Source organism: Myodes glareolus, chromosome 15 (genome assembly GCF_982192425.1).
Source record: "Myodes glareolus chromosome 15, mMyoGla1.1, whole genome shotgun sequence".
NCBI classification, from domain to species: domain Eukaryota; kingdom Metazoa; phylum Chordata; class Mammalia; order Rodentia; family Cricetidae; genus Myodes; species Myodes glareolus.
The window spans coordinates 51,586,439-51,610,449 of NC_142040.1; the positions used below are offsets into that span (position 1 = coordinate 51,586,439).

The window sequence follows — 24,011 nt, forward strand, 5'->3', positions numbered from 1 at the left end:
CTGCAGGTTGATGAGAACAAGGAAGTCAGAACAGGAGGCTCAGCCTGTTCCTGTCTCTTGCTCCAGGGTGCATATTCATATAGTCCAACCAAAAGTTGGAAGAGAAGATACAATATTTGGGCGGGTTATTGAAGTCTGGGAATCAACTACCCTTAAGTTTTATTTCTGGCAAGTGAGAAACGATAAATCTGATGACAAAATTCTGAAAGATTTATTGTACATTCAAAATGATTTTCTTTACTCTGGGCTGTTTGTAGTCTCCATTTAATAAATTTGATTGAGCTCAACTAATATTTAAATAAATAGTAGCCAGGTACGCAAATGTTTGCACACATTACATTTTAAAATCTTAATTTCTAGCTTCATGAAGTGTTCGCTCCTAAAGTGAAATCGTGTGTGGCGTTACTGTAACAAAATCATACATTTCCTCCATGTCTGGGCCGCTCCTCAGTCCTGACCAGGTAGAGGTTACCTGCACAGCCAGCACTGTAGCCGGCTGTCCCTCAGGTTGTCGTCCTGGGCACCTGCTTATGCCCCCTTGTTGCTTTTCTGAGACATGCATCCCCAGCAGTTCCCCCACCCCAAGTCGAAGCCTGAACAGACAAATGAATGAATTCACTCAACAGATAACTTACCCAGTGACCAGGTCCTGAGGTACACTGGTGAACAAGAGAAGGTCACCGCTCTTGTGTTAATTATACTCTAGTAAGGGGGTGGGAAAAATACACTCATGATAATATTAGGTGTAGCAAATTCAGTGGAGGGAACTAAGAGACTTTGAGATAGAGTGATTGGCTCCATTCCAAAAGAGTAATTGGTTTGGCATCTGTGCGCCATAAGCATGCTCAGGGCCTTGATATGTGGTTATGCCATCCTTGTACTTAAAGACTGAGGAGAGTCGGACTTGGGCTGCAGGACGGAGAGAATTCCAGCCGTGCGAGGAAGAGCACTGCGGAGGGCTATCAGCGTGCTCATAGTTAGTTGATCACCGTCTGTGAGGGGCGTAGACTGTAGGCCCAGGAGCTGGAGAGAGGCGTGTGCGTGCAGTTGTCCAAATTGTGGTAGTGATGAGCGTAGAGATGTGCATTGATGGTTTAGTGATTGGATATAGGGAAAAGGGAAGAGGTGGTTTCAAGTGTGACTAGCCGTGACTTAAGCTGTAGGTAGGGAATCCTTAGAGTAGAAAACGCAGGGCTTGGTATTGGGTATTAAAAGATGCCTAGCCGGGTGGTGGCAGTGCACACCTTTAATCCCAGCACTCGGGAGGCAGAGGCAGAGGCAGAGGCAGGCGGATCTCTGAGTTCGAGGCCAGCCTGGTCTACAACAACTAGTTCCAGGACAGGCCCCCAAAGCTACAGAGAAACCCTGTCTTGAAAAACCGTAAAAAACACCACTAACAACAACAACAATAACAACAACAACAAAACCCCCAAAACCAAACAAACAAAAAGATGCCTATTAACCATCTAAAGAAAGATGGCCCAATTTCTGCTGAGTCCAGAGTCTCCAGAGCTTGGGATAGCAAATGGGAATCCTTAACATCAATACGCAGATCTCTTTTAAAGTCACAGAGCAGGGTATCCTGGAGAAGACAGGCATTTTGGCTCATAGCCCTTGAAAGTTGGTTGATAAGAGGTTTCAGGTCTGAGTAATGAGGGGCAGAAAATCTAAAGGGGCATACTCTGCTTGTCCTTAGAAATAAATTTATTTGTGTTCATTTGGTTAAGACAAATGAAGGGTTTTCAGTTACCACTGTGCTCACTGCCGATTTAGCCTGAATTCAATGATTCTAATGCACACTTGTATGGCTGTCTGATGTAATTTAGAGTCCATTTATTAATTTTCACAATAACCAAATGTTTTCCTTCACTATTTCTTTTGGGACCCATACAGTTCTCTTTAAGTGGTAGAAGTGGAAAAAAATATGTTAAAGAACTCTTAACCCAGTATTTGTAAAGAAAAGACTGGGAAGGTAGGCGTCAGAATATTAGCCGTAATCATTCTTAAGAAATAAGATAAAAATTTTGGTTTTATTTTATTAAAAAATGCTATCTACATTAGTGTTGTATTTGTAATCTTGCAAAAGCAAAATGCAGTTGTCAAAAATAAATGAGTATTCTGTTTTGAAAAGTAAAACACAAATCAGGCATGGTGGCACTCACTGCCAACAAATGCTTGGGAGGCTGAAGAAAGAGTCACTTTGAGGCCAACCTCTGTTACACACTGAGACCCCAACTTAGCCATTCCCGAAAGTAAAATACATACTAAATTAGTTTTTAGAAGTTAGTTTTACTCTGCAATTTAGTAAGTAATGATAATAATATATTTATGATTTTATATTAGACATACTTTCCATTTTATATTTTATATTATCTCTTTAGAGTATTAATGGTAAAATAAATATAAACTATTACTCAAATCAGCTAGGAAGAATAATGCTGGAAGGTCCAGCTCTGTATATCTGAAGGTTACCTTTTCTCAGAGACCTCCCCAGCCTTTTCTTTAGATGACACAGGGCAGACTCCTAACAGGACCCAAATGTAAACACAGGAGCAGCAAACCCAAGTGGACCAAAGGTCAGCTAACTGCCTGTCACAGTGAGAGTTTGTCTTTGGCCTTCAGATAGCCACGTGTAATCTGCTAAAGACATTCAAGAACATAATAGAATGTTTCTTTTGGAAACAGTGGGCTGATGCTGTATTTGATACTAAAATCAAATTATGATGCTCTGAAATCTGGCCTTTAGTTGAATTTGAACTCAAATTTCATAGGCAGTTATTAAAATGTGCCTTAAAATTCTTATTTTACATAGAGCTTTTAAATGATAAATACATCGTATTATATGTAATATTTGATGTAAAATAGCATTTCTTTTGTTCTGATAGCTTGCATTGAAAGGCTCGAGCTACAGTGGGCTACTTGAACGACATCATATTCACACCAAAAATGTAGAACATATAATTGATAGTTTACGGTAAGTCTGTGGGATGGGGCCTAAGATGGGATTTTATGGACAGGATTTATGATTTTATTTTGTATTAGTAGCTAATTCTTAGAATTTTAGTAAAGTTTGTTACATTTCCAGGAAACCGTAGGTTAAAAGACCCGACTTTATCATTGTCTAAGGACATTTTTATTTTACTCAATTCAGATATTTTCAGTAACTCTGTCTTCTAGCAAAGTGTCATTTCTGCAGCTAGCTCAGCTCACAGCAGGCTTCCACTGTGTGTCAAGGTTATTTCTTGGAACAGAATGGTGTTCATGGACGTATTCCTTGTGTCTAAAAATGACCATTCTAGAATCTTCTATTTGCAACTGAGTTTGAGTGACTATGAAAGAGGAACCTAAGGACATGCCACATACTTCAGTCTCTGCCAATCGATGAATAGATGTTGAATTTCAGGCAATAGCTATTTGGTTTTATAATGAATGTATAAGTTTTACATAATAAATATAATACATTTTTATATTAAATTTAAGCATCAGAAACAGAGGAAAGTAAAATTTTGATCAACCAGTATTATTGTTAGTGATTTTAAAATTTGTTTTAAGGCCCGTGGAGATTTGGTTGTCAGCTTTATTCCTTTGCTGCCTGACCTGTCACAGTTGATTGGCTATGTAAGCTAACTTTGGAGACTACACCTAAATTTGTTTCTACAACAACGATTTTATTGTTTTTGCTTTTTTTTGTAATAATCTACGTTTTAGAAAATGTCCGTGTCATAGATATGTCACCAGTGGAAAACGTGTGCAATTTCTTATCCTAGGGATGAAGGGATTGAGGTTCGCCTGGTAAAGCGGAGGGAGTACAGTGAAGAAACTGTGCGATGGGCAGACGCGGTCATAGCGGCCGGAGGTAACTGCTCTCTCCAGATCAGTGCTTTAATGTGGGGTTTCTGTGAGCGTTATCGCCAGGTACCTGGGGTTTAACTGTCGTTATTCCTTTATGTCCTGAGACAGGTACCTGGGGTTTGGCTGTTTTGATTCCTTCAAGTCCTGCAAGACACTTTTCTGTTTGTTTTGGTTTTTGTTGTTACATTTTTTTCTTAATATTAGTTAATTTATAGTTCTTGGTGCTGTGATATTCTCTGTGTCTTCTTTAGTGTAGATTTACAGGTCTTACCTTCAGATTCAGAAGATAATTTGTTAAGTGTATTTTGGTTTAATTATGGCAGTCTTAATAAAGAGCCAATTGCGATACTTTATTGAGGTTTTCATCATTTGGCCCCAGGATACCAACATGGACTTTTTCTTGATTTTTGTTATTAGTGACCATTTTATCCAACTTTAAATCAAAAGTAGTTATCCAACTTTAAGTCAAAAGTAGTTATTGGAGAGAATATATTAAAGTTGGACATGGTTGGATATGTTTTCACTAAAATATAAATTTCAGGGAAGGAGATATTTGGGATTAGAGTAGTGATGTGCAGTTGGCTGGTATGATTGTCATTTAATGTGCTGTTGAGCTGAGAAATAGCCCAGCCTCCCTAATGCAGGATAACCTCTAGGACAATCTTCTAATATAAATTCTGTTTTTGCCAGTCTTGGCACAGTTGAAATCCTAACTCAGTGCTACGAGCCCAACACATTAAGTACAACAGGCATAGTACTATACAACAGGCAGAGTACACTAGGTATAACACAGTACAACAGGATCAGCACAACAGGCATAACACAATACAACAGGCATAGCATAGAATAACAGGGTCAGCACAGTAAAACAGTTGTAGCACAGAAAAACAGGCTCAGCACAGTACAGCAGGCTCAATAAAATACAACAGCCATAGCACAATATAACATGCAAAGCACACTATTACAGGCATAACCCAGTGCAATAGGCTCAGCACAATACAACATACAGCACAGTACAGTAGGCACAGTAAAACAGACACAGTACAATACAACAGACATAGTACAACAGACTCAGTATAATACAACAGATATAGCACAATACAACAGGCAAACAACAGGCATAACATAATACAAAGTAGCACAGTACAACAGGCATAGCACAGTATAATAGGCCTAGCACAGTACAACAAGCTCAGTACAATACAACAGGCACGGTACAGAAGGCTCAGCCCAGTCCAATAGGCTCAGCCCAGTCCAACAGGCCCAGCAAAGTGCAACAGGCGTAACATAATGTAAGAGGCAGAGCACATTGCAGCAGACCCAGCACGGTACAGCACAGTACAAAGATGTAATAGGTGGAGGGGAGCTTTGTCAAGTCAGCTAGGAGAGCATGGTTGTTAAAACTATTAGCTTTCAAAGTGATGTTGATACTGCTTTATAAGACAAGTCTGGTTGTGTCTCACACTCTGTGTTAGGTGATGGCACGATGCTCCTGGCAGCGAGTAAAGTTTTGGACAGACTTAAACCTGTCATTGGGGTCAACACTGATCCAGAACGGTAAGCGAGAACATGTTTATTTAGTGTCTGGTTTGTAGGACTAATTTTTAAATATTGTGCATACAGCCATTTCTGCTTTGTTTTGTGTGGTGCCTATTTTTGATGAATCTTAAACTTTTGAATCTATTCTTCATTTTCTCTATGTAGTCATGATGTGGGACTCTGTTGCTTCAAAGATTTTACCATAGTTTATGCATGATGTTAAAGTGCAAGCATATTTGTTCCTGGTTGTAACATGGATAATAAAAATCCAGAGACAGATATTTGGGTTCAACCTTAAGATCAGAAAAGCAAAGTGGACAGCCCCTGGCTTTTACCTCTACCTCAGACCGAAATGGGCGATCCTGCCACCACGAATCCTCAGACTGAGACTGAGCTTGAGAGCTGTCTCATTCTGCTTTATATTCTTCTCTAGTGCTGGGATTAAAGGCGAGCACCACCACTGCCCGGCCTCTATGGGTAACTACTGTGGCTAGTAACTAGTGTGCCACCACTGCCTTGTCTGTGTGGCTGACTAGTGTGACTACCTTGCATTCTGATCTCCAGGCAAGCTTTATTTATTAAAACACAAATACTATACTACTATACCTAATACTGTGAGCATCAGAACATGTTTCACCAACAGTTCAGTTATAAAATGCACAGTTGACCAAGCGATTAATTGCCGAGCACATCCACCCTTCCTTGATGTTCTTGGATACATTTGTGGTCAGTCAGGCCTGGAGAGAGTTTCTGCCTTGGCTTCATTTGTCTGCAAACTTCAGTTTTTCTTTTCCAGCTTTATTGATATTTACTCTTTTCTTTATTCTAACCACTTAGAGTCATGACCATAACTGGACTGTATAAAATTAGTCTGGAATTTTCCCACCTCCTCGTCTCATTTCTGGGAGCACGCTCTCTCTCCTTTGCACCGGTCTTGTCCCCTCGCAGGTCTGCCCTTCAGTGCTCAGGTCCCCTCTAATTTCAGCTTATTCATTTTTTGATAGCTTCATAAATATTTTTAAATAATTATCTTTCAATTTTAGATCCACCTGTCACCCTTTTTATTCCTACATTAGATTTGAAAAATCATCCAGAAAAAAAAAATCTTAGAAGTATTAGACTTGCTGGCACTTCTGACGTAGAGTCGTCACCACTCACCGAGATCTCTAGACTTAGCCTTCTCTTCTCCCCTCTTCCCCACTCCCCAGTCCACCATGGAAGACCTGCTTGCTTTGGGTGCTTCTGCATCCTTTGCATAAGCCCTCCCCATGTTCACAGAGGAAATGAAGGTAGGAGATCTTGTTCTGTCGCAGGTTCCCTTTCCTCTCTGACCCTTCTCAGCCCGCAGTTCCCCTCCCCCTAGGGCTGGGCCTTTGCTGCAGCTCTGCAGCCTCACCCAGGCTTTGCTGCAACTCTGCATCTCATTATTGTCCCTTTTACTTCTCTTGAGCCCCAAACATAGGTTGTGTCCTCCCTTCCCAGTTCTAAACCTTGGAGGCTTTTCTGAGTTTGTTGTCAACAAGTTTGCTGATAACTGTGTAAGAGACCAGTGCTGTCCTGAACCCAGCAGACACTGTAGCTTCTGTCTCTCTGAATTGGGGGTTTAAGTGTAGCATTTGCAGGTTTCTTTTCTTTCTACCACTGTGATTTCTTCTTTGTGACTATTAAAGGAACTTAGTTTTAGCACTTAGATACTTTACCTTAGGAAATGGCCCGCAGATGGCCACCTTCACTGAACCTCAAGGCTTCATTATCTGCTGCTCCTATTTTCTGTCCTAATTTCCTGTTATTTTTATTCCTTTTTTTCATGCTGTTCTTGCAAATTGGCTTTTTGTCAGATATATTAAAAAAGCAGCTTGTCTACAAATGGTCATTGCTTTTCTCTTGATAAATGGAACCATTACCTGTGAGGGAGTTGTGACTACTTCCTTAGCCTTATCAAACTGCTAATAAATTCTAGGAATTCTGCCTTTGTCAAAAAACTTTTAAATTAATTCTTTGAAATTTTATACTGTGAATTTTTATCATATTCTCCTTAACTCCTTCCATATCCACTTTCACCTCTGCCCCCACCCCCTCAACAACTTCAGTTTTTTTTTCTTTTTCTTCTTTTTTAAACTCATTTGATTCAATGTGTGCTGCCCATATGGGGCTACCCACTGGTGTAACAGACTTTCTCTTTGGGTCCACCATCCAACTCCGAAATTATGACAGGGACACTTCTTATTAGTTATGAATGCTTGGCCTTAGCTTATGCCTGTTTCTTGCTATCTCTTATAACTTAAATTATCCTGTTTCTCTTCATCTACGTTTTGCCTCAAGGCTTTTTACCTTTCTTTCTGTATGTCCTACTTTCACTGCTTCTTGTGTCTGTCTGTCTGTCTGTCTGTCTGTTGGCTGCATGTCTTCTGTCTCTGGACATCTCCCTCTCTTTTTCCCTCAATCTCTTCTCTCCTCTTTTTTCTGGATTCCCCCTCCTACTTATTCTCTGCCCACCAGCCCCACCTACCCCTTTTCTGCCTCACTATTGGTTGTTGAGCTTTTTATTCATCCAATCAGGTGCCTTAGACAGGTGAAGCAAATACAGCACATCTTTACATAGTTAAACAAATGCCGCAGTAAGAAATGTGACACACCTTTACCCAGTTAAAGTGATAGTCTGCAGCATAAGCAAATATAACACATCTTTACATATTTAAACAAATGCAGCATTAACACATGTAACATATCTTTACATAAATATTCCACAATACAGTGGAGTATGATTGACCCACCAGGAGCCACACACTAATAGAAGACTAACTCTGTTTTTCCCAGAAGCCATCGACTCCCCATAGCTCTTGAGTTAGACCCAGGGCTCGTGACCAGAGACACTGACTTGATCATTTGGAGGCCTTGTTTAGAACCTCTTGAGTCCATCTCTTACTGTTTTCACTGCCACTAAACAGCTCAGGATGCCATAGGCTGTTGTCAAAGATATTTCAGTAACCAAGTTTTCAAACATAGAAGCCTGTGGGGGATATTTTACACACAATTTATGATCTTTTTCTAAAGTGCAAGTCTAATTATAGTTAGTCCTTAATTAAAATTTGTACAATTCCCCTGTGATCTTCAGGATCCATTGTAAATCCATGAGCTAATATACACGCTCTCTGGCCGTCTGTTTCTTCTCTGCTCTTCCAGTTTCTCTACCATCTATTCACAGGCTCTACATAGTCTTCAGTTGAAAAAAAGGCATGTGTGGATTTAAACTTCTAGGAGTGGCCCAGAATCTCCCCAAAAGGCTCAGTGTGAATGCTAACCACATGAGCATCTGTTCACACCTTGGTTGGAGACTCACCCAGGCGAGCTTTGGCTCTGTTCGGAGGCTTGGTTGACATATGAGCTATAGAGGATTCGAAGGATGCGAGTTCTCCAGAAGGCCTGTGCTATTTTTATGCATTTTATGTTCTGCCAAGAGTGTGCTTGTGCCAGGCTTACCCGTGGCCATTCCCTCAAGATGGAGTGTCAAATGTACTGCTGTGGTTCTTAGTCAAGCCTCAGCGGCCTCGGCTGGCCTCCCAGCTCCCTGCACAGACAACACGTAGCCTCTTCCTGTCCTCTTCCGCCTGTCTCTGCTGTTACATGGCTAATTCTTTTGAGTATAGGACCTTAAGTTTCAGTCTAAAATTAGCATAGTTTTGCACACACAGCATTCGGGAAACTTCTGAAGCATGAATGTAATTAAATGATCTTAGGAAGCAAGCCTAGGACTTCAACCTACCTGAATTAATGTTCTCTGAGATTAAGAATGTAAGATCATTGATTTAGCAATTAACCTTTGATTCTCTTCAGTGTTGATTGATATGGGTTTTAGAAATTCTTAGTAGCCTATTTTCATATCATTAAGTTAAGAGGTTGTTAACTTGAGCAATTTTGTGGCTGGGTTGTATTTTGTTTAAAAAGCTGGATTTAAGTCATAAACCTGTCAGATTTTGAGGCCTTAGATTTGGCTAGGAAGGCAAGAAGACAAAACAACTCTTAAAACTCTATTGTTCTAAATAAACAATAGAGAAAAGAGAAAGCTGTATTAATAATACCTTGTCATGAGTCCAAAAGTCATCTAGGGCTTCAGGTATTGAAGGTTTCATTTGGGTCGGAACATCGGCTTTAAGATGGCTTGTTCACATGGACTCAATCAGAATTAAAAATTTCATTCAGTTGGTCTCTTCTGTCTTACAGACTCTGCTGTTCCTGGTAAATAATTAGCCTTTGAATGCCCTAGTAGTCAGCCTTCATTAGTATCCTGTTATTTCCACCCTCTTGGCTTCCTTCTTGCTCTCCATTTTCAGTCAGGACTGGTCAGCGAGGCCAGTGAATTAGTGTGACATTGAAAGTGCTCAGCCATGTTCTAAGTGATGTATTGCAGCTTCTGTATTGAACTGCACATTAACTGGTCAGCTACCGGGATACTGAGGTCAGCCTAGTTACCCCTGTGGAGAAAGGCTTCATCAGAGGAACTGAGACCTCCTGCTTGTAGCTGGCTCCAGCTTGCCAGCCTTAAGCAATCTGGAAAATGGATTTAGTAGCCTAAGTCAGGCCTTCAGATACCTGGAGCTCAAGCTGATGTCTGATATATGAGGTCATGAAGAAGTGTAGCCTTCTTTGGAATTATGCTTGACCTAGGGAGATGTTTTCTGTCAATTGACTGTGCTTCGTTTTATATAGTAAACACTGTGTGAAGGATTAGTGGATATGAGAATCTTAAAAACCTAGAGGACAGATGTGGTGCAAGTGGTCCAGGCTTAAAGTCTCAGCACCTACACCTGTAAGCACTCTGTGATACTCTGTCTCCAAAGTAAACAAACAATAATAAAAAATTTAAAAAATGAGGTCCTATCTGTTATTGACCTCTGTAGAAGAAGAAATTGCTTAACTGAACTTTGCACACTTTTTTTCTGCTCATTAATTTACATTTTACAATATATTAGTTTATTATTAAGATGTATTTTTGGTGAGGTCTACTCTCAGCCATTCCTTCAAGACTAGCACACCACAGGAATGATAATAATGAACATTTCTGGATATCTTGTCATTGTCCTATAACTACTTAAAAGGAATCTTATTATCTTGTAATTTTTAGTTATTTTTTGTTTTATGCATTTTATTTTTAATTATGCATGTGTGTCTGTGTGGGATATAGTCTGTGAGTTCATGGCCATCAGAATCAGAAAAGGGTGTCAGGTCCCCTGGAACTAGAATACAGATGGTGGTGAGCCATGTGGCATGGGTGCTGGGAACTGAACTCTGGCTGTCCTCAAGAGCAGTGCTTACTCTTAACCACAGGGCCATCTCTCCAGCTCTGCAAGTACCCATTTTAATTTGTCTTCCACGTCAACCTGTGAATTCCTGGAACTTCCTCTATGATTTGTTTTGAGTAAGTGAAAGGTTATATTGGGATAAGCTTTCTCAGTGCTTTTGCTTAAGAATAGCTTAAGTGGTTCTAAATGTTTTCATCTTTCATCTTACACATTCACAGTTTGATTCTTTAGAGTAACCTTGTATGGTTGTTGCTCATCACAATTTTAGAAATAAACAACCCTAAAGTGACTTATCTGAAGTTAATAGTTAAGTAATTTAGAGGTAAGAGGCAAGGATCATACTCTACCACTGATAAGTTGACAGGGTGAATGGTAGCAGAACTTTGTTATTCTTTTTAGTTTCATTATAGTGTGGGAACATGGGTGTAGTTCTGTTTCCTTCCTTCCTTCCTTCCTTCCTTCCTTCCTTCCTTCCTTCCTTCCTTCCTTCCTTCCTTCCTTTCTTCCTTCCTTCTGTTTTGTATTTGTTTTTCGAGACAGGGTTTTTCTGTGTAGCCTTGGAGCCTGTCCTAGCACTTATATAGGCTCTATAGACCAAGCTGGCCTCAAACCACAGAGATCCACCTGCCTCTGTGCCTCTGCCTCCTGAGTGCTGGGGTAGAAGGCATGCTTTCTTAAAGCTGGTTGTGAACTATGATTTGTTTAGTCTTTGTTGTTGCTGTTGAAGGTACAGAGAGTGTGTGGCATAAATGGAAGTATAAGGTTGATGTGTAGAAAAAATGGCCTCTGATTTTTGTAGTTCAGTAATGCTCTGAATTTTCTCCTCTCCCCATTTTCCTCCGCCCTTTATGCCGCCTGAACATTCCTTGACGTCCAGGTCTGAAGGTCACTTATGTCTGCCTGTCCGATACACACATTCCTTCCCCGAAGCCTTACAGAAGTTCTCTCGTGGTGAGTTCAGGTAGGAAGTTCTTACTCATCATATTTGATTCTTTAGTCAATATGTGATGTTGCTGCTGCTGCTGCTGCTGTTAGTGCTGCTGCTCAGAAAAGGACAAGCAGATAAATGGGGATGCTTCATCATTAAAGAAGTAGCTATAAAAGCCGCAAGGAGAAAGTCCCAGATCGCTCCCAGCTTCTAGTCCTGTTAGAACAGAGGAGAACAGCCATGACAGATGTTGCTTGGCCTGCTATTGCAAATGAAGATTGTACTCCTTCAGCCAGAGTGAGGTTGCCCCTGCTTTTTAAAGTCTTATTACTAATACATGTTCTTAGCATTTGGTAGAAAGATAGAAGCTGTTTGGAAAATTGAAGGTTCAGTTTTATTTGTACTTTTACCTGGTAATGAATGGATGCTTGCATGTTTAATCCAGCCAGGCTGTACTTCCTAGGAGCTTTGTCTTATCTATGAAGTGTTTTTAAAGCAGTGGGATGGAATTTTAAAATCATATTTCTCAGAGCTGAAGAGGTGGATCGATGGGTGGGAGTGCTTGGGAGACCCACATTTTGAAATCTCAGGATCCACTTTCACTGAATGTCTGTAGATGTAGTAAGTAGCTCATATTTGCCATTTCTTAATTTCTTTTCCTATTATTGTTTAAAAACAATCACTGTTGCCTGGCAGTTGTGGCGCACACCTTTAATTCCAGCGTTTGGAAGGCAGAGGCAGGTGGATCTCTGTGAGTTCGAGGCCAGCTTGGTCTACAGAGTGAGTTCCAGGACAGACAGGGTTACACAGAGAAACTCTGTCTTGAAAAACAAACAAGCAAAAAAAAAAAATTACCATTTTGAAATTTTAATGAATGTTCATCTAATACATTCACCTTAGCGGGGTACTGTTTACCTTCTGTTAGAGGTTTTGCTGAGCAAACACATGCTTATGTCCAGCTCTTAAGGATTTAATGGTTTATTATTAAGATTTTAATTTAGATTACCTTGTAGGTTTATATAAGCTTATTAGACATTACCAACATCTGGAAAGAGAAGTAAATGTACACACATACCTTTCAGTAGAACCTGTCGACTTCAGAAGTTTGTGCTATAATCTATTCATGAAATAATTAGTTACCCCTCCCCCCTTTTGGTGGCATCTGACTATGTAGGTCTTGCTGTTCTGAAACAGCCTTGTAGACTAGGCTGGCCTGGAGTACAAGAGTTCTGCCTGCCTCTGCCTCCCCTCTGTTGATGTTAAAGACATATATATGCCAGCATGCTTAACCTATGATTAGCTGCTCACGTACATACTGAGTAGGCTGAGGTATTGTAATGTCTAATCCTCACTTCAGTGAGTTGATTTTACTCTGACTTCCCTTTCTTCGCTTTCAGGTGGTTGTGGAGGCAGCGTATCCGGTTATATCTGGAGGGGACTGGCATAAACCCCACTCCTGTGGATCTTCATGAACAGCAGCTGAGTTTGAATCAGCACAGCAGAGCCTTCAACATTGAAAGAACTGAAGATGAAAGTAGGTGGACTGGATGTTAGCCTTGGGGGTCGCTATTTAACTTCTGAAGGTTTTGAAGCAATAATAATTTACATTTAATTTGCCTTCAGTGCGACTAGTAACTCTTAGAAAAGTACTGTTTGCTGCCTTACACCTTTGTTGTTGTCATAATTAGAATCCAAAGAAGTAGAACATGTTTCAGGATGAACTGTCTCTAGGACAAGTTTGAAAGCTAGTTGATTAAAAATGAATTATTTAATGCCCGGCAGGACAGTTGGCACTTAGGGTAAGACCTTCGACAAGTCAGAAGAAAGCAGGAGAGACTGAAGAGCTGATCCATGGGAGATCACATAAATTTGTTTTTGTAGTTATGTGTGTGCTTAACGCTCTTACTCTCTGTATTTATTTATTGTAGTTGTTGATTAAAACCTTTCTTCATCCAGCTGTGAGATTTTTGTAAAGTAGATGTAGGAGAGTCCTGGCAGATGGTAGTCTGTAGCTGCTCTGTATGGGGGTTAAAGTGAATAGTCAGTTTTGCCTTAATTTATGGATTTTTATTTTGTCATATTTTCTTATTGTTTTCAGAAAGTCTCAAACTTATGTGGTACAAAAACACAAAAGAAATATTCACAGACTGTTATAAAAAATTCTTTTCTTTTTAAAAATATCTGTGTACATTTCAGGTATAGCATCTTAACCACTGCATCCCCTTTCTGCTGTGTCCCAGTGATCGATAACTTTGTTATTTTAGCATGTTTCTAAGGTCTGAGTTCATATCATGTTGGAAAGATTCTCTGTCCCTCAAAAAATCAATTGCTTTTATAAATTTTAAGGAATTATGTATACATGACTTCGTATTACTGGTTTTGAAACTCTTTAGTAATTATTAGGTAAGTTTTGATTATTATAGGTAGAAATTTTGTTTTATCCTTCACTGTAAAGCTTCTACTGGGCTGGAGAAATGGTCCTGTGAATGAAGGACTCACATTCAAGTGTGAGGAATGATGTTTGGATCCCCAGAACCCGGCTGACACTCCTCGGATTTCAGCACTCAGAGGTAGAGGCAGGGTTCCTAGCACAAGCTTACTTAGCAAGACTATCTGGATCAGTGAGCTCCAGCTTCAGCAGAGAGCTCTCACTCAGTCAGTGAAGCGGAGCGAGACCAAGGGAGACATTGCACTGCCAGACTTGGAGCCTCCACATGAATAGTCACACATGCACCTCTACACACAGCACACACAACGCACTCACCTGAGCTACCTACACACTTGGCAAGCACACCACACCATGAAACATCGCTATCTTCAAAAGATGGTGATTCGCACCTTTTTGCCAGTAGTTACATCTGCTGAGAGATGTAAGTGCCATGCAGAGATCAGGCCTAGACACGAGTTGTTCGCACTATGTACGTTGGAGTTTACTGCCCAGGATGAACACCTAATGAATGGCAGGGCTGGGGAAGCAACAAAAAAAATGGCCAAAGTAAAGTAATCCAAAAAAATGTCTCAAAATTTTAGGCAGTAATCTGAATTAAAAGAACTCAAGAATCTTTTGCATAAGTAGTGATAGTAAATCCCCAAACCCTGTGCATGTAGGATGTTCAGTTCATACTTTTGTATCTTTATATATAGATACTATATATCTTTATATAAACATATATCTTTATGTAGAAGCAAATTATAAGTGGGTAATTTTTAACTGCTTAAGAGTTGGTAGTCATTTAGCATGAAAAACAAAAGCATATGATTAAAGAAATTTTAATTTACTTGACAAAAATTTTAAATGAAATTCAGTAAGCACAGGTGTGATATGGAAGCCGAACAGCATGTGTGTTTCTCACAGCCTGTGGGAGCCAGAGGCAGTTGGATATCTCTGGATTGAGTTTGAGGCCAGTATGGACTACAAAGTGAATCCCAGGAGACCCAGAGCTATATAAAAGAGATCCCTGTTTCAAACAAACAAACATAAGTGAACAAACACCAAAAACCACATGGTATGAAGAGGAAAATAGAAGCAGAAAAGAGAACTACATGATGGCAAGAGTTCATAATTACTAATAATATTTGTTGAGTATCTGCTGTCAGCTGAACATTTGTGGAGAATCTGTGGGGATGAAGAACTAAAAAAGTCCATTAATAATTGTTTTATTTAAGGAAAAATAATCTCAGTAATAATTGTTTAGCATTCTGTATTTGTCTTAACTGTTCAATATGAGATTGTCTTGAAGCAACTTGAGATAATATTAAGTTAAATTGAATTATGGCATTGAATGCAGTAAAATTTAACTAAACACAGAATCTTTTGGAAACAGCTGTTTGGCCAGGGCTGGTGTGTGCCTGTATTCCCAGGACTCGGTGGGTCAGGTTCTTTCTGTTGAGCTGATAAGACAGGCAAAAGCAACTGCTTGAATACTTTTGGTTCTGTAAACAAAACAGGAAACCTTTACAACTGGAAGAATAGCTCAGTCCTTTAGGAAGTTAACATCCAGAAGGAATGAGAAAACTACTATTTTTGATATAATAAACATGTATGCATGCTTATGTAATAAGCAGGTCAGAAGTCAAAGGTCATGTTGGCAACAATGTGGGTCATTAGTATATTCAGTATCTAATGTGAGTTAGATCTCTATTTTATGTAATAAATTACTCCAATCTTTCTCATCATAGGCATACATACTTATAAGCTCACAGGTCGTGAAGCTCAGAATCCAGAAACCTTCATTGTTATTTCTAGAGCAGGGTTCTCAGGAGGTCACAGTCAGACTGTCCAGGCGACCAGCAGTACTTGAAGGTCTGCCTGGGACTGGAGAGTTCTTGCTGGTTCTCATGTGGTCATCAGAAAGCTTCCTTTCCAGCATGAACCCAGTGGGAGTGAGCTGAGAGAGAGAGAGGCACAGAGAGACACAGAGAGACAGACAGACAGACAGACATAGCAAGACAGAAAGAAGCAGTGTCTTTTCTACCCTGCTTTTCTCGGAAGTAGGTGCCCCGTGAGAGCACTTGTGTTGCCTTTGTTGGTGTTTAACCCATCCTGGTTTGGTGTGCTGGAGCATGTGCAGGATGTGAACACTGCGTGGCAGGAATAACCGGGGGCTGGAGGCTGCTGCCGTACCTGGACTGGATCAGTGTTGGCTTAGGGGAAAGTGGAAGGAAGGGGCGGCTGAAGTTTTCCCCTAGTGCTAACCGTGGAGAGGCTGGCTGAGCAGTGCTGCTGATGGCAGGGGCTGGAATCCAGCGGGAAGCGGATGTGTGTCAGAAAGTGAAGGGAACTAACTCCTTAGGGCGACGAGATGGATTTCAATCCCCATACTCTGTACTGATGGAGAACACTGACTTAAATCGTACAGACTAAACAAAAGATGAGGATTCTTATATGCTAATGCCTTTCTGATATTGTCATTCCTGAAAACACTTTTGAAATTTTCCTGAACAAAAAATGTTGTTTTATTTCATTTTTTTACTTATAAACTGGTTTTTTTTTTGGTTTTTGTTTGAGGTTAGAACATTTTCCCTTCCCTTTTTCTTCCTTCTACACGCTCACATATAACCTCCTCCCTTGTTCTTTTTCAGATGTGTGGCCTCATTTTTCATTAGTGACTGTTAGATGTATATATGTATATACACATACGCATTTCTGATATAACCTGCTCAGTCTGTGTGTTACTCCTATGTGTGATACTGGATAAGCAATTGTTGTTCTCTTCCCCGGCGAAGACTGTTTCTTTGTCCTCAGCATTCCTTAGTTGCCTCTGGTTCTCTGTGTAGGGCTGAGGCTTCGTGGACTTCTCCTCACCCACCGTGGAATGTCTGTTGTTGCTGTCCTTGTTTGGCTAATGTTTGCACAGTTCCTTGGTGAGACTTTGTAGATGTAGCTCTGACATCTATCTGGGTTGTGTAAGTGCGGTCAGTTTCTCCTCTAAGGCTGTCCAGTTAATACTGTAACACTTAAAAAGTTACTTCAAGAAGGATTACAGTTAGACAGAGGTTTGATTTCTTGATGTAGGTTAGGTGACTTTAGGCTTTATCTTACAAACAATTTAAGGTTCTTTGTGAGTCGTGTTAAAAATGTGGTGCCTTAAACTCTGGAGTTTGATGAACTGTTCGTTCTAATCGTTCTGAAACTCATGGAACTGTCTGGGCTCTCTCACCTTTTCCTGCAGGATCCGAGGCTTCAGGACCTCAGCTTTTGCCAGTGCGAGCACTCAATGAAGTCTTCATTGGGGAGAGCCTGTCATCCAGGTACTGTGAAGCTTGTGATCTTAAATGTGGAATTCAGTGTTGAAGCACTTCTTTTGATGTTTTCATTTAATTTCTACAACCTGACTTGTAGAAGTAATAACATAAGTAAGAGAAATTAATTATTTAAGAAAATTTCCAGAGCTAGCATACATGTTGTTACTAAGGCTGTGAAACTTGACATTCAGCAGTTCCTCAGGTCCTCACTGTTCTCTGCTGATCTCTGAAGGCTCAGGAGAGTGAGGTCCTAGGCGTGCATTGCAGGCGATGTGTTTCTTAGGTAGTCTGTGTGAAGATTTCTCTTTTCAAACTGAGTGGTGTAGCACATTTCTATATTCCAGCTGCTCAGCAGCCTCTAACAGTCTTGTTAAGGCTCAGGAGCTTGAGGTCCTGGCTTGGGCAGCCCAGGGAAAACCTGTTCCCATCCCAGCTCTCTCCCACCTCTGTCTCCCCTCCCCCCACTCTCTCATATACATGTCTCACATACATACATCTCTCACATATACGCTTTTACACACCCACACACACGCACACGCACACATACGCGCACTCACACGTCTCTCTCTCTCTCTCTCTCTCTCTCCCTCTCACACATGTCTCTTTCACATATCCTCACACACATACAAATCCTGTTACTACATATACATTTCACCCCTTCTCTTTCACACTCATAAACATACACACATATGCAGTGGAGGGAAAATATCTCCACTTATTAGTGCTTTTAAAGCTGACTGGCTTATTGCTTCCTTTTGTACAGGATCCAGTTATGAATCACACACAGCACTTTGCTGTTGTGGCTTTCTGCTTATAAAATTAAAAATTACTCCTTAGCCTCACCTCATTTTTGTCATTTGTGATACTAATACGTCTGACCAGTCTGAGCTGGTTGGTTTCAGGATGCCCCTGATTTTATGTCTGTACTGTTTGCTTGTAAACTTCAGATAAGGTGGTTTTTAATCATGCTACATAGTTGTTGATGTTTAATGTAACCCTAAGGCAAGTATATTGATGGTTCAAGGTTAATGTCTTTATTAACGGATTGAGATACATCTCAGGGACAGAGTGCTTTCCCAGTATGTGTGAAATCCACACGTAGACACACATACACATGCACACAAATAGATGCCACCATTGTTAGCAAAAATTAATTTAATGTAAACATGTCAGATATACTTTATTACTGATGAATGTGTTTTCTGATCACTGACATTTTCTTCCCACCTTGAAAACACCTGGTTACTCGCATGAAATGACCACCAGGAAATAAGTCAGTTTCCCTATAGTATGCTATGCTTGGTTTTTCTTTTTGGTGATTGTGGAAATTAGGTGCAGAAACTAGAAGTGAGTTCATGTCCTGCCTCCCTACTACAACAATCATGTGACTCTTTGAGAGCTGTATCGTTGAATCCCTAGATATAATGATTGGACCATTGCCAGTTCTCTTTATTGCAAGTTCTGTCCTTTCATGAGGGTATATGAAGAGAGAGAGTCATCATAACTAGAATTGACATCTACATTTCAACTAACAGTGCATAAACAGATTCATTATATTATCGATACAGTTTACATTAAAATGATGACTAATAAGGCAGAATTGTTTGAATAATTCTTGGATTACTGTAGTTATTTTGTTTATAATATTTATGCAATAAAGATATATTGTATGCATATTGTATGCCATGTATAAGTCACTGGGGATACAAAGATGTGTATGTAAAAGGTGAGGTTGGTAAAAATGTAAGTTTTTAAAATTCTAGAATATTCTTTCAAGAAATAAAATATTCACAGGAAATTTATTACTTAAGTGTAAAATGTATTTATTTTAACTTAGTAAGGCATATGAGCTATCTGTCCAGAAAGTTTTGTCTCATGTTGCATGTGAAATTTTACACAATGTGGAGATAACAGGTTTTTTATGTATAGAAGAGAAGGAGAGGAGGAGATGGTCCAGAGAGCATCCATTGAGTTGAAAAGAGTTGTGAGTCTGTGTTTACTATGGGAGTCGTTTGTAGCTTACTTTACTCCGTTTTATAGAGGTGTGGCTAGCCGAAGCAAGCTGCTGCCTTCATGGCTATGCACTTTGCATTTACTGAAGAGAAAGTGTAGAGGAGGAGTGAAATTGGACCCAGATGGCAGGGAGTCAGTGAAGTCTCACAGGGTGGTGTCTGCTGCTCTTTTGTTCTGTAGTGTCTCTCCTTAGATCTCTAGTAAGATCAGTGCTTCAGTGTTAGGCTGATGAACATGGTGTTCTGGAGGCTTTAGGGCTAATTGTAAAGACTCTGTGACTGGGCCCTTAGGCAAAGGCAGCAGAAGCACATGGTCTGTTGTCCGTCGCGCTGTGTGCATCGTGTCCTCTTAACAGCCCCACGAGGAGGGGGCTGTATTAGCAGTGAGAGCAGAGAGACCCAGAAGGGCACATAAGTTGTGTAGGTCATGTTCTTATGTAGAACCATAAATGTCATTTCAGCCCATTATTTCTGATCCCAGACGTGGGTTGAGGCTTTAATGTGCTCCAGAACCTCACACGCTTCGCTTGGAAAATATGAAACGCAGCAATGTTTTTCCTGCCTCACTTTCAATGTTCTTAGATTGAAGAACATTTTAAAAGCCCATGTTTTTTCTTTTCTGTCTGTTCTAACCTAGAATGCCTTATTGTTGGGCTGTAGCAGTGGACAATTTAAGAAGAAGTATACCCAATCTAAAGGGACTGTGAGTTTTATTGCTGCCTTAAAAATAATTTCCCTCAAACAAAAATCCTGTGAATTAACTAATCCCAGTAAACCTGCATGCAGAACGGCACTAAATTGGCTCATCATTTTGAACTCAGCATCTCTCACCTGGCTATAATTGTCTCCCATTCCCTTCTGTCTCTCCACTCTCACTCTGTAGTTCCAGCTTGGTCTAGCACCGTAGCAGACATTGCTGGGGATTTTGCTTGTTTGTCTGTACATAATAGGTTTCTAATGTGCTTTTTCGAGTAAGAAGTAACTTGACCCATGAAATAGATTAGGCCTGTTATCTTTTCTAGAGAACAGTAATGAAAAAAACAGTGAAAAGTTATATTGTGCAAAACTCATTTTAGGGGCTTGGAGAAGAATTAGAATGAGAAATAAATTACTATAGTGTTAGTGTTTACAAGTATGTTTAATAACTTATTTTGAAAATCCATATTTTACTAAGAGTTGAACTTCTTAATTTGCTGAAGAAACAATCTAATGTTTGTGAGTGACACCATTATTTTAAGATAGAATTTACACAGTAGGCTTTTATATATTTCAGACATTACTTCTGTCATCCACTCAATATTTAAAGAATAGTGTAATGTGCTGGTGTCAAAAAACTCATTTTGTATTTGTAGAATAGTTTAAAACATTAATTGTTCAATAAATTATATTTTGATATTATTTTTAGTTTTGTCTGCTGATACAGAATTGGTTGAGGATTTTCCTTATGGTGTTATCTGTTAGCCTACACCCATTTAAAATAGTTTAATAAGAATTTAGTGGCAACTGCTGTTCTCACAAAGAATTAGGTGTAGATGGTGTCATATGAGGTTCCATCATAGCAGAAGCAGCACTGTTAGAAAAATGTACGAACCCTCATCTGAAACACTAATGTATTGATAGGAAAGTGGCAACTAGATCAGAAAGGCTTGCAGTTAAGTTTTTTCCTTCTGATTTTTTTTCACTTAATCAATATTGGAATTAACATGATGATATATGTGTCTGCTAAGTCAGATAGGACTTGGTCAAGGTGATTTACTTAGATTTCAGGAATTTTGAAATTTTATTTTTTTACTGGGACCCTCTCAGCAAAAGTTTTCTATGTTCAATTCCTAGGGCTTCCTACTATGAGATTTCAGTTGATGATGGCCCATGGGAAAAGCAGAAGAGTTCCGGCCTCAATCTGTGTACTGGTACAGGATCAAAGGCCTGGTGAGTAAGTTAGGGTGTTGCCTGTCAAGGTTTGTGAACTATTTTAAGTTAAAAAATTAATTGACTTTGTCTCACATGGATGCCTCTGGGTTCTCTAATAAGCAAGGACAGCACACTGTTGCAGGACACATTCAGCTTTTTCCCCTTCTGTGTTCCATGCATTGTTTACCTCTGTCATTGTTTACCCAGATGCCATTGCTAGAGGAGAAACATTGCTTCCTACAATCTCACTCTTACCTTCTTGCTATCCTTTGCCCTCCCCTCCACACAAACTGGTCTCAAAAGCCTGTGTTTTGCACTTCGCAAATCTTGGCCAACTTCCTCCACTTCTGCTGCTGCTGCCTTAGTCTGGGCCCCATCTCTTTTGGTAGATAGATATTCTTTGTTCCTGACCTCCTTTTCTCCGGTTGTCACTTAAACCTGCCAACAGAGTAATCATTGTAAAGTGCAGAGTGCTACTTGTAAATATGCGTAGAGAATGCCCATTTTGTGCTTTAACACTTACTGCTGAGTTTGACACAACACGCTGGCCATCCTGCCCTCTTTATCCCTGTCAGAGCCTTACCCTACCCACAGACTGCTTGTAATTCCCAGCACACACCTTGCTCTCCTTTAGCTTTTTGTTTTCATTCAGTGCTTCTTCCTGCTTTGAATTTCTGAATACGGTTCACTTTCCATCCACCGGTTAAAGCGCCCAGTCCTCAGATGCCATTCTCTGGAGGAAGTCGCCATTAGCCTCCGTTTCTTTCACAGCACAGCGACTGGATCCCCTTTGTCCTGCACCTGCGCTTCTCTCCGTGCTCTCCTGGCGCCCCTGTGTTACCAGTCTGACGGGCTGGTGGTAGCCAGCTAGGTTGGGCATTTGGAGGGGTTTGAGATGGCTGCTAGTATTTTGCTTCAATTTCTATGTGTAGTAGGTTATAGTGCCTAGTACATATCATTCAGATCTTTTTAAAATAAAGGAATGCATGCTTTCAGAACCAGCACAAGCAGTGTTTGTTAGACTGTGATTTTATCTGGATTTTATCTGTATGTGATGTAATGCCTAAAATCCCAGCACCTCACCTGAGAAGTTGTGGCAAGAGGATGGTAGTTTGAAGCCCTTAGGGACTACATAATGAGATTTGGCCTCACAAAAAAATTAAAATCTCCCTTATCAAATGCCACTTACGTTGGGTTTGTAAATGTAGAGGTTGTTGCCACTTTTTCAGCATGGCTTTTGAAACTTTCTATTACAGAACATTTTAATTTATGTAAACATAGACAAAGAGATCTAGTGTTACAAATCTGCATGAACTCGATTCAGTGATGAGTCTATGACCTACATTGTTCTCTATATACACTGATTTTAGCTCCTTCCTCCAAACTATTCTGAAGTAGTTTTCAGAAATCATTTCATTTTGTTCATGAGTAGTAATCCTACATCTTAAAAAAAAAAACAAGTTAGTCCCAGCTAAATAAAATATTTTGGAAAAAAATATTATTTTAAAAGATAGCTTAACATGTCATTATTTTTAGGAATAGCAAGACAACCCTTTCTAAATTTTCTGATCATCTTAAAAATTAATCATTTGGGCTGGCAGCATGGCTCAGTGGATAAAGGCCCTTGCCACCAAGCACACCACAGCCTGAGTTTGGGCTCCAGGACTTGTGTGGTGGAAGAGGATGACCAACTCCCCAACGCTGGTCTCTGGCTTCCTTGTGGGTGGCAGTATGTGCACGCTTCCTGTCCCCCATCCACTCACTCCCACAAACCCAATAAATAATTGTAAAAGTGTATTCTCTGATATGTTGCAAAATTACTTTTAACCATCTCATATGTTAAATTGATGCAACAATGCGCAGCCTTTGTTGATCATGGAAACTTCTTCTCTACTGAAAATGGTGAGCATATCTGTTGAAAACGAAACTGAGAATTAGGAATGGCTCCTTGAATCTTTCCTGTTTCTTCCACAGCATTCTCCTTAAGAACGGGCATAGTGCATAACTGGAGTATAGGCTAGGGAATCCGAGCTTGGTAAACCCGTTAGTAGATGTGCCACGTGAAAGGAAAGATTAGGATGCTATTTCTTGATCCTGCCTTATGATTCTTGATAGAGAAAAAATGTTTATCTGACTTAAGTTTTTGTTTTGAGTATGAAATGTGTGGAGACGTGTGACTCAGCAGCTATAACAGAAAACCCCATCTTAGTGGCTTAATGCATTAGAAAGCTTATTGTTGTCATAAAGTCCAGGGGCATCCCCAGTGGACAGGTGGCTCTCCTTTAGTGGCTGGGAATGGGGTGGGGAAAGGGGCAGCTTCTGCCATTCTGTGGCTCTGCTATTTTCTTACCTAGTGACTTAGGTCACTGCATGGAGCTGTGGAAGAAGAAACTGTGGACTGTTGGTGGGAGGCTGGTCAGCAGGCCTTCACTGGGATCCCCTTAGCTAGCACTTCGTCACATGGTTACACAGCGAGGTGGAGATCTAATCATGTGTGGGCAGGAAAGCGTTTGAAGAAAGCTCTTTGCATATCCAGACATTGAGCCACAGGAGCGGGACACCAGGTGGAAGTGCTCGGCAAGTGAGCTGCTCCTTCTCATCAATCCTGTTAGTGCGGTCCATGCTTGTCCCCTTATCCTGACAGCCGTTAGTGTCTTAACACAATGCGTGGCAATAAACTTGACTTCTTATCAGTATTAGGACTCTTTGTAGAATTGAGTAATA

General features: G+C 40.2%; 1 protein-coding gene across 3 annotated transcripts in view; it reads left to right on the forward strand.

Annotated features, from left to right (window-relative positions):
* Positions 1 to 24,011, forward strand: part of Nadk2 (NAD kinase 2, mitochondrial) — a 42,033-nt gene that overhangs the window by 11,746 nt on the left and 6,276 nt on the right. For 2 of the 3 annotated variants that reach the window (XM_085676661.2, XM_085676660.2), the window contains exons 2-8: positions 2,886 to 2,974; positions 3,768 to 3,856; positions 5,328 to 5,409; positions 11,569 to 11,652; positions 13,017 to 13,153; positions 17,292 to 17,370; positions 21,210 to 21,305. In XM_085676661.2, coding sequence (XP_085532787.1) covers positions 2,886 to 2,974; positions 3,768 to 3,856; positions 5,328 to 5,409; positions 11,569 to 11,652; positions 13,017 to 13,153; positions 17,292 to 17,370; positions 21,210 to 21,305 — 656 coding nt within the window. Of the gene's footprint in view, positions 1 to 2,885; positions 2,975 to 3,767; positions 3,857 to 5,327; positions 5,410 to 11,568; positions 11,653 to 13,016; positions 13,154 to 17,291; positions 17,371 to 20,013; positions 20,080 to 21,209; positions 21,306 to 24,011 lie in introns of all 3 variants that reach the window. The other variant, XM_085676659.2, reaches the window with a different exon arrangement.